The sequence below is a fragment of the Papio anubis genome, chromosome 9 (genome assembly GCF_008728515.1).
Source record: "Papio anubis isolate 15944 chromosome 9, Panubis1.0, whole genome shotgun sequence".
In the NCBI taxonomy this organism is placed as follows: Eukaryota; Metazoa; Chordata; class Mammalia; order Primates; family Cercopithecidae; genus Papio; species Papio anubis.
In genome coordinates, this window is record NC_044984.1 from 103,809,003 (window position 1) to 103,825,118 (window position 16,116).

At 51.3% G+C, this 16,116-nt stretch overlaps 1 protein-coding gene across 8 annotated transcripts in view; it reads left to right on the forward strand.

The window, feature by feature from the left end:
- UBE3B (ubiquitin protein ligase E3B) overlaps positions 1-14,495 on the forward strand; it is a 59,553-nt gene extending 45,058 nt beyond the window's left edge. For 4 of the 8 annotated variants that reach the window (XM_009181659.4, XM_009181657.3, XM_009181656.4 and 1 more), the window contains 7 exons: positions 1,874-2,011; positions 2,331-2,396; positions 4,201-4,259; positions 7,686-7,868; positions 8,339-8,450; positions 11,227-11,319; positions 12,369-12,804. In XM_009181659.4, the coding sequence (XP_009179923.1) occupies positions 1,874-2,011; positions 2,331-2,396; positions 4,201-4,259; positions 7,686-7,868; positions 8,339-8,450; positions 11,227-11,319; positions 12,369-12,560 (843 nt within the window). In that variant the 3' untranslated portion in view covers positions 12,561-12,804. Of the gene's footprint in view, positions 1-1,873; positions 2,012-2,330; positions 2,397-4,200; positions 4,260-7,685; positions 7,869-8,338; positions 8,451-8,758; positions 10,187-11,226; positions 11,320-12,368 lie in introns of those variants that run through there. The other 4 variants (XM_003907127.3, XM_003907126.3, XM_031650732.1 and 1 more) reach the window with 3 other exon arrangements.
- Positions 14,496-16,116: the final 1,621 nt, after the last annotated feature.

Genomic DNA, 16,116 nt, shown 5'->3' on the forward strand with positions numbered 1-16,116 from the left:
GTTTTTAAGCCCCGTTCTCTCATCAGTAAGTGGGAATGCAAGAGGAAGAGCCGCGTTTCCTGGGTTGCCGTTGATGGTAAGTGAGGAGGGCCTCCCACGGTGCCCAGCAGCTGCTCACCCCAAGGTGGTTAGACAGTCGTCCCTCTCCTGCCCACTAAGAGGAAGTGGAGTCTAGGTTTCCTCTCTGGCAGCCTCTTAGAAGTCAGGGCGACGTTGTGGCCCACACAGCTCCTGCTCCCTGTCCATTGAAAGCCGCGGTGGGACCACCCTGAGTGGGAAGTCACCGCCTGTTCCTAGGAAGAGTCCTGCTTCCCAGGAGGAAGGAAAGCTGCAGCACAAGCTCAGCTAGTCTGTGTGGCCTTTGCGGCAGGCTCCAGAGCTGCAGGGACCTTTCCTGGGTCTCAGGCTCTGCTGAGCTTCTGGCCCAAGTACGGAGGAAGCGAGCCACCTGGGCAGCACTCTTCGCATACCCCAGGAACCTGGAGAAGCCAGATGCTTTCCAAACAGAAAGAGCCAGCAGCTGGGCCAAGCTGAGAGGGAGGTCTCAGGGCCAAACTCCTTTCACTCTCGAACAGTCCATTGTTCTCTCTCTGTCTGCAGACAGCCTGTGTGCACGGGCCTCAGTCCCCGGCCATGATGGAATCAGGTGGCCCATCTGAGCCCCTGCCCAAACACCGTCCAGTCTTCCTTGTGCCCTCCAGTGATTTGGGTCCTGGACCCATTCTCTGTGCCTCTGTTTCCTCATCTGCATAATGGAGACAATTTCTCAGTTGATTGCCACTGAGAAAGTTAAAAATCCCATTAGGACTCACCCGAGCACATGGCATGTGTTTTCCTTTAAACACGTTGCTGTGATGACACTCAGAAGAGCCTGAGCCACCTGGAAAGCATGGCCTCCTGGCTTTTCTGAATGTCATCTCATTTCCCAGGCCTCGCCTCTGTGTCCTTTCCCTCCCTCACCTCCGACAGTAATTGCACTGACGAAAGAAGATGGGACCTGCTAGGCCCTCCGTGAGGAGTGGCATGGATTAACTCATTTACCCCTTACGGTCCTCTGACAGGCGTCGTCAAGTCCAAGTGACTGTCCCCTCTCAGCCTCTCCAGTCCACATGTCTCTCACCACCCTCCTGCCGCTACCCTGGCACAGTCTGTCAGCATGCCACAGCTGTCTGGCTGTGTCTCTGCCTCCTGTCTTCCTCTCGCCAGCCCATTCCCCGCATAAAAGTGTAGCTCTGTCCCGTCTCTGCTCAGAGCCCTCTGGACAGAATCCAGCCTGCAGTGAGGCTTATGGGCCCTGCCTGACCTGACCTTACATCCTCTTTGGACATAGCTTCCATTGCTTACGTGCCCTCCATCCCTGGAGCACTCCTGGGGCCTTGTACCAGTGCCTGGCTGGCTACTTTATGCCTCGCTTAGCTGGCTTTTCCTCCCGGAAGCTCCCTAACCCTGCCTTTGGGGGAGAGCTTCTCCTCTGTGCTCCTCGGGCCCCTTCCCATGCCATGGCTGCCCTGAGAGCTTGGGGGCCTGATACTGTGCCCGCTCCATCCTCTTACCTGAGAGGCTGGTGCTGCTCCCCACGGACAGATGAGACAGCTGAGGGCCCTGGCCTGGCAGCAGCTCAGCTAGGATTTAATCTCTGAGCACTGTAGCGCCAAACCCTGTGTCCTGACCACTTGTGCTGTAATGTCCCCAGGAGGCACTCAGTTGTATTTGGTAGAGGATGGGGAGATACTGCTCTCCAGATTGGAAACTTAGGAGGGGCCTGGAAATGCCGATGGCACCCTCGGGCCATGTCTGCACCCTGAGCCACCCTGATCCAAACGCTGCATCAGAATCCTGGCCGACCGACAGCTCTGCTTCTCTGCTCTCCCAGGGAATTGTGGTGGACGTGCCATTTGCATCCTTCTTCCTGAGCCAGCTGCTCGGGCACCACCACAGCGTCTTCTATAGCTCGGTGGATGAACTGCCTTCTCTGGACTCCGAGTTCTATAAAAACCTCACCTCCATCAAGGTGAGTGTGGAATGGTGGGTGAGCTAAGCCAAGCACTGGTGTGAACTCACAGCTTTGTAAAGTCTCAGAAGGAGATGGCCTGTCTCTTTTTGCTGTCACTGTAGCTGCTGCAGGCCCCCCATGTCCCTCTGTGGGCAGTCCCACTCAGGGCTGATCCTCACAACCTCTCGCGTCAAAGTCACCAATGACCTTCTTTGCGTCAAGCTGTTCAGCAGCCATGGGTGTTCACAGCACCAAAGTAGCACCTCAGGGGAGGGTTAAACCTCTAAGCACATAGTGTTCCACGGCCCCAACACTTTCCCCTTCTCTGTCACGTTAGCGCTATGACGGAGACATCGCTGACCTGGGCCTGACACTGTCGTATGACGAGGACGTCATGGGTCAGGTAGGTCCGCCCTCTGGCTGAGTTCCTTTTCCACTGCCCCCATGGGTTCCTGAGACCTGCCGTTTTGTTTGTGTTTTCCTCAGAAAGAGCCCCAAGCTGAGGCTCTGTCTGGTCCCTCATCCTCCCCACCCCTCGCCCATCCTCCTCCCATCTTGCTGGGAGAGAGGGCCCCCTCCTTTCCTTCCAGTTGACCTGGCCTTTGAAGCTTCCCAAGGAGACCCTGCTTTCTTATATCGCATTTTAGGGTAATTCCCCATTTGTAACATGGCTTTTCGTTACCATGGTGAGGATTAGCTGTTACAAATGGAGGATTATGTCTTAGAGATGGGGAAGGTGCCACCCGAGAAGTGCCTCAAGCAGAAGCCTGTGCATGTTCATGGCTCGGCATGCAGAGCAGCGCAGGGAGCAGAGACCCTGGACTCAGGGCCGCAGCACGTCTCCTCCCACGTTTCCTTCTGGCTTTTCTCTGTAGCGGCCTCCACCCCCTCTGATTGTGTCCTGGTGGAGGTGCCTGCATGAGGCTCTGGGAGTGCATGTCCAAGGGCCGCTCGGCAGAAACGGCACCATGAGCTTCTTAACGCAGAGCCAACTTCTTAGACTCGTGCTTGGGCACCTCAGAGAGAACCCCCAGTCTCCCTGAGCCACGCTTTCCATATCCATTTGCCAGATGGAAGTCCTGGATGGGCCCAGTCTGTAAGCACCGCTGGGAGCCCTGCATGGCCTGTCCTCCTGAAAGGCCCCTGGGGAGGCTGACATGTGGCATGTGAAGGCTCAGAGCAGCCTGTGAGGAGGAAACCGAAGTGGAGCTGAGTTAACCTCAAGCTTTGCTAACTCCTCAGACCCAGAACTCTTCTTTGAAGGAAGGAAAGAATACTGTCTCACAGGATCGTTCTCTACAGAATAGTTCACGGGCAGGGTGTTCCTGGAATCAGGAAACCTCAGGCTGGCTGATTCTTAAGGGCCCTTTCAGCTTTAAAGCCCACGGTGCCACCCAAGATGCTGACAGCAGTGGGACTGGGATCACTTGTTCCTTTCTGGATCTGTAGGGTTCTAGAATCTTCACAGAATTGCTATTAAAATTGGCTTCAAATGATATGTCCTTTGATTTTTAGGTGATGCACGGGAAGTGTTCCTGAAGTTGAAAGAAGCAGTTGATTTTAGAGTTTAAAATAAATCGGTAATCAGATATTGAGGCTTCCTCCTAACATAATTTTCTCTCCCAACGTTAAAGATAATGAAACTTCTAACAAAAAAATTTAGCTCTAATATGAGCAAAAGATGAAAATGCAAGCTGCCTGTAGTGCCAGTGCCCACAGCCTGCCCGTGGTAGTGTGTTACCTGCGTCCTTTGAGACTCTTTCCAGAGTCTTTCCTGTTCCAGAAATGATGCCGTTCTGTGCATGTTGTTACATCAGTGGCCTTTTTCCACCTTTTTAGTAAATGCACATTTTCATCATATTATTTAGTACCTGCACAGTATTCCAGGGTATGGATGTACCAGTGTTTGTTTAACCATCCTGCTCTGCTCCGAAATGCCAACACATTCCCCTCCATGACATCCCGAAGTCTTAATACAAATGTTTGAACAAGGATTGAGTGAGAAAAAAAACCTTTCATATCGATCATGCAGGGTCTGCTGGTTGATATTTCAGCCTTGACTTTTTATGAGAAAGGATGGTTCCCAAGCATGTGCCATCTTAATTCCATCATTATCATGGATGTTTGCACCGGGCCCTCTCATCTCCGAGAAGCTTTATTTCCCCATTAGAGTCCTCCCTAGTAATTACTCCCATCTTCTCCCCCAGCTTGTTTGCCATGAACTGATTCCTGGAGGGAAGACCATTCCTGTTACAAATGAAAATAAGTGAGTATAGCAATTAGATTTTTAAGGTCACCACTTGAAAAGATTTCATTCTGGCTCTCTGGGCTTATGTTGAGAATTTATTAAGATAGATTGAAGTAGAAAGAGGCCATAAATATCATAATGGAATTTACCGGTTACAGTTCATAGGCCAGAATTATATTAAATTCAGTTTGCAGCTGGGTGCAGTGGCTCACGCCTATAATCCCAGCACTTTGGGAGGCTGACGCGGGCAGATTACGAGGTCAAGAGTTCGAGACCAGCCTGATCAACATGGTTGAAACCCTGTCTCTACTAAAAATACAGAAATTATCTGGGTGTGGTGGCGCGTGCCTGTAATCCCAGCAACTCAGGAGGTTGAGGCAGGAGAATTGCTTGAACTCGGGAGGTGGAGATTGCGGTGAGCCAAGATCGCACTAGTGCACTCCAGCCTGGGCGACAGAGTGAGACTCTGTCTCAAAAAAATACATATATTGATTTGCAAAATAAGAATTGACCATTTATTTTTTGTAGTAGCACTTCTAAGGTCAGAGGCACCCAGGCCACAGTGTTCTTAGGAGTTTAATAACAGCCCTAGATGCAGACAGATGGATTCTGAGCCATTCAGCATGCTGTCCGGAACCCAGAGAGCACAGAGGTGGAAAGACTCCTTGGCGAGGAGGGGCAGATCGTTTTGGATGATAGCACGTGGCAGTTGTATAAAACAGTGTTCTCGAGAAGACAGTGGTGTATTCAAATGCCACAGACGGAGGTCCTTAGACATGAGAATTGGAGAGACTCTGAGGCCCAGCAACTATCGTCACAGATAAAGGGCTCTGCAGAATCCATCATAAATGTCATCCCTTTTGGTCCCTAGAAGCAAAAACTCTCAGTGCACGGTCTCCACCCGGCGCTATTGTCACCTAATTTAAACAGCAGAGCTTGGCATGAGAAGCAGACATTGGCCCCTTTGTCAGTTTATCAGTCTCCCGCCGCCAGGCTCAGGTGAGCTTTTGAACTGTTAATTGGAGCATCAGTCTCTTCAGTGACAAGTGAGGGCTCAGTCCCACCTGGTGAGTCATTTGAATCAGATGCACATCACAGTCCAGTGTTCCCAAGCGTCGTGTTCCTCTCAGATCAGGTGGTTCGGTCAGTCTGCAAGCTTGGGAGTTTTGTATTTAGACTGTCAGAAGCGTCAGGAGAACAGACCCTGTTTTCATAATGATTGAAATACACCGACCTTGCTCCTTGACCACAGGGCATTAGTTTGAAAACTTCGAAGGAACAAAGTGCAGGTTGGGAGGGTAGAGAGAGCTCAGCCAGGGCCAGAGAGAGCAAGGGTGAGTCCTACCCCTGCCTGCCATGTAACCCGTAGCCATTCCTTTAGGGGGGGTGCTCGTAGGGCAATGTATATAAAATACCTTCCTGGGTGTCAGGCTCAGAGGAGGGCTTAAATGACAGCAGTGATAGTTACCATCCTCAGATGGGTGACGTGTCACACGGATCCTGCCACCCCCTGGAGAGGCCACGCGTTGCCAGGTGTTGCAGCTTGAGGGTGACGGTAGGCAGTCACTCACTCTTCCCACATAGACACTGGCTGATCGGTAGAGCGCCCAGAGGAGGTAGGTGGGGGCAGGCTGTGCTGGAGGGGAGAGTCCTGTCCTGCCGGGAAACCTCCTGTGTGGAAACTTGTTTCACAGATTTCTAGCATAAAGCCTCAGGGCAGGGCAAGGATACTCAGTTCTGCATACTAACTCAGAAGGCCTGGCAGTGGCAGTTTCTCCCTCTTTAGGGGTGATACTTGATCTTGCACTTTATAAGTGTTGGATGTTTCCCATCCTCTCTTCTCTCCTACCTCTTTCTTTCCTTCCTTCCTTCTCACCCCCTTTCTTCTCCCCCTTTCTCAGTAAAGTGGAGCAGTACTCGTCGCCTGCTTCACAAAATACCTGGAAGGAGGAGCAATGATAGGAAAATCATATTTGAATGTATTAATGTACAGGTTTGCTGCTGGAAAATTTTTTTTAATAGGAATATTTTCAAGATTACTAAAGCTTTAGCATTGTAAAACATTTATTTGGACTGTACTAATTTGGAATTGGTGAGAGTCGTACCTGGGCGGGGCTCAAGTTCTTTGCTAAGAAATCAGTGATGCAAGGCTGGGTACAGTGGCTCACACCTGTAATCCCAGCACTTTGGGAGGCCAAGGCAGGTAGAACACCTGAGGTCAGGAGTTGGAGACCAGCCTGGCCAACGTGGTGAAACTCTGTCTCCACTAAAAATACAAAACTCAGCTGAGCATGGTGGCGGTCACTGTAATGTCAGCTCAGGAGACTGAGGCAGGAAAATCACTTGAACCCAGGAGGCAGAGGTTGCAGTGAGCCGAGATCGTGCCATTGCACTCCAGCCTGAGCGACAAGAATGAAACTCCGTCTCAAAAAAAAAGAAAAAGCCAGGCATGTTGGCTCATGCCTGTAATCCCAGCACTTTGGGAAGCTGAGGCGGGCAGATCACCTAAGGTCAGGAGTTCGAGACCAGTCTGGTTCGAGACCAGGTCCAACATGGTGAATCCCATCTCTACTAGAAATACAAAAAATTAACTGGGTATGGTGGTGGGTGCCTGTAGTCCCAGCTACTTGGGAGGCTGAGGCAGGAGAATTGCTTGAACCCGGGAGGCGGAGGTTGCAGTGAGCTGAGATGGCACCACTGCACTTCAGCTTGAGCGACCGAGTGAGACTCCGTCTCAAAAAATAAATAAAAAGAAAAAAGAAATTAACAATGCTAGCAAGCCTGTTGGAATGTATGTAACCTGTTGAGAGGATTCTGTGCTCTATGCAGTTGTAGTTGAGGGCACTGTGTTCACCAGAGCAGACCCAGAGACCCTCTGCTTGGAACCATTGTAAGTTGCTGTGACTTCCCAGTTGAGTCCATTCCTGGCCCTGTGTGTTTAAAGCATCTGCAGGTTCGCCTTGCTGTAGCATTAGACTGTTGGTCCAGATTAGCAAGGTTTTGATTAAAGTTTTGACATGAAACAATTTTTTATTTTAAAACTTATTAGAGGACTGAATGGTATCTTACTTGATTTATGTCCAGAAGAATGAGATTAAATGAAAGTACCAGAAGCACCCTTTGTTCTAAGAAGGGCCCTCTTCTTACCTAGGGAATGTCTCCTTGTGATTCCCGACACAGTGGGGACTTGAGGTGTGACCTGTGGGGCAGCGTGAATGATGCAGTGCCCTCAAAGGCTTGATGCGTTCACAGTGGCACATGGTGCGCAGTTCATGAGTGCTGTCATCATTGTCGCCATTGTCATTGTTCTGATGAAACACTCTGGTACTATTTGTGTTTTTTGTAAAATGGTTCAGAAAAGACTAGACTCATCTTTCAGCCCATTGGTGACAGCCTGCCCCGTCCTGTTAATTGTCATTGTTTTCTCTTCCTTGTTGGCAACAGAATTAGCTACATCCATCTGATGGCACATTTTCGAATGCACACTCAAATAAAAAACCAGACAGCCGCCCTCATTAGCGGATTCCGTTCCATTATCAAACCCGAGTGGATCCGAATGTTCTCAGCTCCTGAACTGCAGCGTCTCATCTCTGGCGACAATGCTGAGATTGATCTGGAAGATTTAAAGTAAGAGGCGGGTGGGGGGAGGGTGAAATTCCTAGGCCTCCCAGAAAGCCAGCTGCTCCCTCACTGTGTTCCTTTTAGAAGGCTATTTCAGGAGCCTGTCTCCAGATCTCCTCCTCCTCCCTGGACTGGCTGAACTGTTTTGGATTAAAAGCTTGACCCTTTGTTTACCTAGAGATTAAGTGGAAGCAGGCCTGAGGACTGGGGATTCTCTGAAGCTCTAGGAGACGGGGTCAGAGGATCTTGGGTTGGCCTCTGCTTAGGAACAGCAGGGCCAGCTCTCAAATTCCCCACCCTTTTAGCTTCCCAGGGAGATGGAGTTATTGAGGCATGAACTTCTGGCTTTAAGAGAAGTTAGTAGTGTTCCCCACGCCTGCCAGAGTGGGCCGTGCCAGCTGTCTGCATGACCTGCCTGCCTGTCCGTAAGTGCCCACCCTAGCACGTTGCTGAGCTCAGGTCTGTATTGGTTTCAGGAAGCACACAGTCTACTACGGTGGTTTCCACGGAAGTCACAGAGTCATCATCTGGCTCTGGGATATTCTGGCCTCTGACTTCACGCCGGATGAGAGAGCTATGTTTCTGAAGGTATTTTATTTATTGCCTATGCATGCATGCATGTATTCTCATAAACCTGGAAGGCCAGGCCAGTTGATGTAATAATTTACATTGGAGAAAATGAAATTATCAGGAGGACCTCAGATGGTTAGCACATCCTGTCCCACGGGCAGGCCTCCTGGTAAGCCAAGCGGTAACCAGAGAGGGGCTTGAGGGGCACGGCCGAGCCTCAGGCCCCCTGCCCAGGTGGGCATACCTGTTGTGCTCGGCACTCTGTCCTCCCCTTTGCCCATGCTGGCCTTGATAACGTCTTTTTTGTTTATTTCCTTTCATTATAGAAGTAAATGACCCTCTGCTTGGAACCTTACCTTAGGAAAATACAGATAAGCAAAATTTTAAACAATTGCTGTTCCTCTGGTATAGAATTGTCAACTCTCTACACTCCTACTCACCGGAGACTATCTCTCTATACCCATTTTCTCAATAGCGTAAGACACACATATACACCCACAGTGTCCCAATGAAACACACACAATTGCTTAGGCTGATATCAAGATGTATTTTTGCAAATAAAGTGGCTGATGTTAACTGGTTCCCCTGTTATGGTGTCTGTAAAAGTTGTAAATGTTCAAAATATTCCCCTAATGCCACTGCATTGTTTTTTGTTACATCGGCAGCATGTAAGTATTTTCTAGGATGCTGGATGGCGCACACACTTCTCTGTGTATGTGTTATATATGTGTATATTTCTCTAAAAACAGGATCCTGTCATTTCCCCACCAGCCTTCCTCCTTGACAGAATATCAGTGAACATCTTGCCATGTTCTGGGGGTAAATTTAGTGCCTTGAAATGTTTTCTTTTGGAGGTTTGGGCTTGAACAATCTCATGTGGCCTCATCTGTTGAGGCAACCTGGACAGTGTCACTGGCAATTAAAATGACAGCTGGTTTCCTCTCTCCTGGGTGGTCATTCTAAGGAGAGTTTATTCCTGTTGAAGAGGCCCTCATTCAGTCCAGCAGATAACACAGATGCCCCACGTCCCCACAGGTCCCCAGGGATTTGGGGCAGGCAGGCAGACTGAATTCCAGAAGTTGATTCTGGGAGAATCAGTTCCGTTTTCCCAGAAGGGCCTCATGGGCCAAGCAGTTTCTGCCAAGCTATAAAACGGCTCACCCTGGCCCCTCCTACAGAGAGGAACCCAGTGTCTCCTCACTGTGCAGGTGCCGCCCCACAAAACAGGTGTGTTTGTGTCTTCGGATAACCTGTCACCAAACCTACAGTTCCTTACCATGTGCCTGCCTTTTTGTGCAGCTGCAGACAGGCTCCAGAGCCAAGCAGAATAAATGTAACCCTTGCCCAGGAGTGGATGTGACCACGACCACGCTTCTGTTAAATGTAAAGCAAGCAGATCATCCAGGGGTTTCCTGTGTCCTCCGTTCCTCCCCTCTCCCCGGAGCGGGAAAGCTTCCCTCCCTCCTTTGACCCACCTGAATTTGTAGCGGACAGACCTGAGCCGGCCTAAATTGGGATGTACAGATACTTCTGTGTCTGTCCCCTCATTCTTACAACAGGACTAACCACAGCCCCGACACACAGCATCCGTAGAGTGATTGGATGAGGTTGCATTCAGGGAATGCTCGGCACAGTGTGGAAACACAAAAATGCTTCCTGCATTGATGCTGCTATGGTTTTTTATAAATAACACATATTAGAATAGGAATAGATCTTGTTAATACTCTTTTTAAAACTTCTTTTGATGCCTGACACACATAAACTGTCTTTGGATGGTCTCAGGAATCTCACAACCATTTATAACAAGACCCAAACCCTCAACTTGCCCCTGAGTTTTGGAGGACAGCTTGATGATGTAAGTGACAAGCCCCTGTATCCCCTAGAGAAGGGAGAACATTCTTGGCTGTGGTTGAGTTAAAGTGAATGGTTTCTTGGGACACTTCTGTGCAAGTGTATCACTTACAGATTTCCAGGCTGGTCAGATGCCTCTCTCCAAGCATGAACTAGCACATTTAGGGGAATAACGCAGGGGCTGCCACTTGCAGAATGCTGGGAGTTCTCAGGGGGTAGCAGGGAAGTGTAGCTGGCTGCCCACAGGCCCCACTTGGGCTCCCAGCACTTCGGCCTGCTCTGCAGCCTCGCTGGCTCTGGGGCCTCATTTCTGTCAGTGTGCTGTGAGGTTATTAGTCTCTTGCAAAGGGTCCCCTGGGCCCCAGCACATAGAACACTCTGAAACTCAGCAGGCCTAGGGCACAGGTGCAGTCTCCTCTGCATGACTAAGGGGCCGACAGGATGCCAAGTGCAAGGCCAGCGAGTGGGGGTCTCCCTGGCTGCTTCTGTTCACGCCACGCGCAGCGGGTGCCACCAGCCTCCACCTCACCCTCACCGTCTCCCATGCTCTCGTCACATAATCTCTCTGTGGGAGGGTGTCAGCCGCTTCTCTGTTCCTCTAACAATCCCACAGGAGACCTGCCTCCTGGGGACACCTCACCAGTGCCCTGGCTGTGCATTTGTGCTCTTCCTACTCTGCAGTCACACGTGCTCTCACAAGTGGCCAGTCGCATCCTTTGGGTATGGGTTTCATGTGTCTTAGTCCCCGAGAGCAGCACCCTTGAGAGATGTATGGCGTGTGCCAGTTTTTGGGCCAGATCCACCCCGCCACCCTATACGGCTGGCTAGACAGCAGTTACAGCACGGTAACAGACAGAGCAAATGCGTGCTGCACAGCTGCAAGGGCCTGTCCTGGAAGAGCAGGAGCCTGCCCCGTCCCCGCTGACCCTGCTTTGTGTTGCAGTTTGTGACCAGCTGCTCCAGGCCCCCACTCCTGGGATTCGCCTACCTCAAGCCTCCCTTCTCCATCCGCTGTGTGGAGGTGTCAGACGATCAGGTACCCCCCACGGGGTGGGTGGGGAAGAGCTGGCCTTGGGCAATGTTCCTTGACTTCCCTCTTGGTGGTTGTCTGCTGTTCCCACTGTGTGGGGCCCTTACCTAGTCCACATCTCAGCAAGGCAGGCAGCTGGACCCCTCAGAGCCAAGTGAGGAGGGCCCACAGTTCTCACGGCAGGGGAACCAGCCAGCCCCAGAGAGACTACCCACGGACTCAGCCCTCTCTCGGCAGCCCCTTTCTCTTTCCTTCCTCAGGGAAGAGTACCTGGAGTGGGGGTGGGTACATGCTGTTTTTTTAGTGGCGTCTGGCCTCACCAGGGCTCCTGATCTGAGGCAGCATGGGAGAAGGTGAGTGGGCTCAGGAGGCGGACAGGCGCAAGCTTGAATGCCACTCCTACCCCAGCAGACTGTGCACGTCTAGGCACGCTGCTTCATTTCCTCACTGGCCAAAGGAGAAGGAATGCCTTCAGGGTTACCAAGCTCTGTGTGTCCTGAGCCTGGCCCACTGTGAGTGCTCAAATGAGAGTCCTACTCCCCATAAAAACCCAGTGGCCGCCTCTGGGTGAAGCTGCCTCTCATGATGCAGTTTGAGCCCCTGATGCCACCTTGTACAGGGAGCTACATAGTCCTTGGCCTCCACGCTTAAGGGAAAGTTGGCCCAAGTCATGGTCTGCCACCGGCCACAGCACCGGTGAGGAGAGGAAGTGCATTCAGAAATGTTTGGGCACCTAACAGAGTTTTCACAGCATTCTACTCTTTGACAGTTGGTTAACCAGTAATTAGCTGTGAACTGGAAGGCCCCATTTCCAAAAGCTTACTTAATGCAGGAGTTCTCTGTGCAGGCCCCAGGTAGTAGGGGTTGCTTCTGTGTAAGCCAGTCATCCTGAGTCTGGGGCTTGACCTCGGGTAGTGGTGCCAGGGCAGTGCCCTGCACTCTGCCCAGCATCCAGGGACTGGCTAGACCCCCTCCCTGGGCTCCCCGGCTTTGGCATCTGCCTGGGCTCCCAAACTAGGCCCTTCCCAATCTGAGGCCATGATGTGTGCTGTCAGGACACCGGGGACACCCTGGGCAGCGTCCTCCGGGGCTTCTTCACTATCCGCAAGCGGGAGCCAGGCGGCCGCCTGCCCACCTCCTCCACCTGCTTCAACCTGCTCAAGCTGCCCAACTACAGCAAGAAGAGCGTCCTCCGCGAGAAGCTGCGCTACGCCATCAGCATGAACACGGGCTTCGAACTCTCCTAGCTCCCGCCCTGGCCCTGCCTCCAGGGCTCCTGGGCTGCCAAGGACCTTCAGTTCCCAGGGGCAGTGTGGCCCCTGGGAATGTGACCAACATGCCAGGTGACGTTGGCCCCTAGACCCTCTCTATAGCCATGAGACTCCCTTGTGGCCTCAAGAACTTTAGACGCCCACAACAGCACTACACAGCATATCCAGGTGATGCCCAAGGCACAGGGCTGCAGAAAATAAACCTCCAGATTTCCACCGACACGGGTCCATTCTTCCTGGTGATGGCAGAGGGGCTTCTTTTAGCTAGTTTGATCTTTCTGGGAGTCTGTCTTTCCTTAGCCCTCTCAGTGAGCTGTGTATGAACAAGTCCCAGGAATTCCAAGAGTCTCGAGTGGTTTTCGCAGCATGGGTCTGAGTGTACAAAGCCTACTGCGCGTGAGATCCTCTCCTTCCGTTTCTGAAATCTCTTACTCAGGTAAGGCCTCGCCAAGCCTCTATGCACCCAACAAAGTTTCTGCCTCCATGCCGTCCACAGCACCTCTTCCCAGACAACCAGGCCCATCTGCTGCCCAGGGAGGCGCAGGCGCCTGCTAGGGACGCTATGGAGCACCGTGAGTCCAAGGCGCTATTCCTGCCTTGAAGCCACGCACTCCACAGCACGGCCCTCCCACTTCCTGCGTCCTCATCGGGCTGAGCTGCCAGGGAGCCTTGCCGGACCTGTTCCCGTCCTATGCATTCACATGGGCATCCTGGTTAGGGAGAAGAAAGACATTGGCCCTTAGCAGCAGCCCAGTATCCAGAACGTGCTGGCTGTTACGCATAGCCTGCTTGTCCCGCGGAGGACAGCTGCCTTTCACCCTGCTTGTTTGCCTCGCTGGTTATCTAATGAGGAACAAACCCGAACCTAAGGTACCCATCCCGTCTGGGCGGTGGCTTCACTCCAGAGACTGCAAAATCCCAAGAAAATTGGGTCTTGCTGCCCATCCTTCCTCAGCACAGGGAACCCAGAAGCCCGTTGCACTGACAAAGGCTCACACCCTCTGGGTTTTTTGTTTTTTTTTAACTTCATTTCTCTTCCAACCCATTGTGTTCCTCTGCCCTCATTATTTACCTTTGTTGTAAGAACTTTACTGTAGCTCCAGGGAACTGAGGCAGAGGCCCTGTTTGTGGTCCGTGTTGACAGCCACCCACCCTCTCCCACCTCATGCTCCTGCACCTGCACGACCAAGATTGATGCCAGATTTGAAGCCAGGAAGGCCCAGTCCCTCCTCTGCTCTCCTCAAAGCCGCAAAACATTTTCCAACAAGAGCTGTCACGGTGGCAGCAAAGCAGGGGCCACTCGTCTTCACAGTCCTTCAGAGAGTTTCCGCTGCATCCTGGTGTCCCACCCAGGTCAGAGCCCCTGGGCTTCTGAATAACTGTGTGTGCTCTACTTTGATGGAAACATGGCAAGGAATTTAAAGACAGGAATGTATTAATATTATTTAAGGTGTGTTAGTAACCTCTGACTCTGTGGACTTGCCATTTTCTTCAAACACTCCGTTCCTTTGAGGATTTCTTCTGAACGTGTGCGCACACGCTGGGCAGGTTTGTGCATACATGCAGGGACCCCAGACTGTCAGCCTGCACAGGGAAGACGGATCCCATCCTGATTTTTATTACCTGAAGGTTGGAGCCAGTGAGGGACTGGGAGAGAGTGATTTATAAGCACCAATATCAACTTCATGTGGATTTTTGACAAGGAGGGGTAGTTTGTAATTTCATTTAATTCTTTTCAGCAGCTAGAAATATTGCACTATCTGAAACACTGAATCTCCTTTTGTAACTGGTGTTCACTGACACCTTGATGGCTCTTGATGGCTCTAAAAAGTTGTAGGATTTTTTGTTTTTCTAGCTAACTTATGGATTGAGATGTGATCAGACGCTTTATTAAATTTGTACTTCAGCATACGATGGCCACATTCTGCATTTCATTCCGCCGTGTGCCTGGACCGTTCACGCTTGGTGTCTGGGCTTAGGGAGCATGTAGGCCCCCACAATGGAGCTAATATGCGGAGGGGCGCAGAGCACATGTCCTTGCCTCCCCAGCCAGAGTTCAGGGTTGCTGACAGTCTGTCCTGTTTGCTTCCAATTGTGTTTCAAGAAGTAACACATTTCAGATGAGCACCCTCTGTGGGCCTGTCCCTCTCACCCACCACCCACTTCCCACAGGCAGCTCTCACTGTGGGTTGGGTGTATATCTTTGCAGTCCATGTTTTACACAGTAATACTCTTTTTTTTTTTTTTAGATGGGGTTTTGCCATGCCACCCAGGCCAGTTTCGAACTCATGGGATCAAGTGATCCGCCCACCTCGGCCTCCCAAAGTGGTAGGATTACAGGCATGAGCCACCACGCCCAGCTAGTAGTAACTTTCAAAAGTGATAAATGTATGTTATACAAACCCAGATAAGTGTCTGGAGTGAAATTTTACAGCTACTTCTCGGTGTGCCGGGCATTGTTGCCTTAGTGAGGGTTGCACTTGCTGTCTCCTCACAGGACACACAGCCCTTCTCACTACATTCCCCAGCCAGGTTTCCTCGGCAGAAAACCCTGCACCGGGAGCCCAGGTCAGACCTGCCAGGTGTTTGCCCCACCTTGGTGCTTCTGCCCTGACCCTCAGCAGCTCTGATGTCCCAGTGGCTTCTCGCTGCTCCCCTGGCCTGGGAAGCCCCTGAGGATCAGAGCACAAACTTGGCTTGTTAGGATCCAGTCAGGAAAGAACCCTTGAGAGGCTTGTGGCCTCTGGAAGTCAGATGTCTCAACACACAGGAGGAATTCATGCACGCAGGCATCCTCACAAGGAACATTCATGCAACCAGAAGAAAAAGCACTGTAACCGCCTGCCTCCCCAGAACACACAGTGCCAGCCTCCAGGGTGAGGCACACCCACCTAAAACTAAAGCTTCATTCTGTGACGTTCTGGCTTTGACGTGTAAGTTATCACTACAAAGAGAAGGGGTGTCTATAACCAGGAAAAATAAGTGGGTTTTTAAAATTATTTAAATGGAAATATAATTGTAATATGCTGACAGAACTTGCAAGTGCCTAAGAATAATTAGCTGCAACAGAGTTTGAGAAGCGCTGGCCTCCCCTGTGTTCTAACAGCAGCAGAGCCTGCTTAGCAGACACGGCACTGCTGAAAGCCATAGGGTCTGGACAACGGGGTTCTCGCCAAGCTTAGGCCTCTGGCTTATCTCCTAGAAACTTACCAAATTGACCAGGGTGGCCGGAGAACTGTGGAAGTGGTTCCTTCAGTGCTGTTTTCCAAGAAGCAGAGCGTGGGCTGTGGAATCTCAGAGACGTATGCAAACCCCAACCCTCCACTTCCTGCCCCACGTGGAGGACAGCCTCTCGTGTGTGTTCCTTATCTGGAACACAGGAATCTTGATGTCCCCTCCAGGGCGCGTGAGGATTAAATGCAGTTACATATAAAATGCACCCAGCGCAGTGCCTGGCACTAAATATGCATCCGTTAGTCTTCTTCCTACATTTCCTCACCTTTCATTTTAAGAAAACAGGGCTGCCCATGAC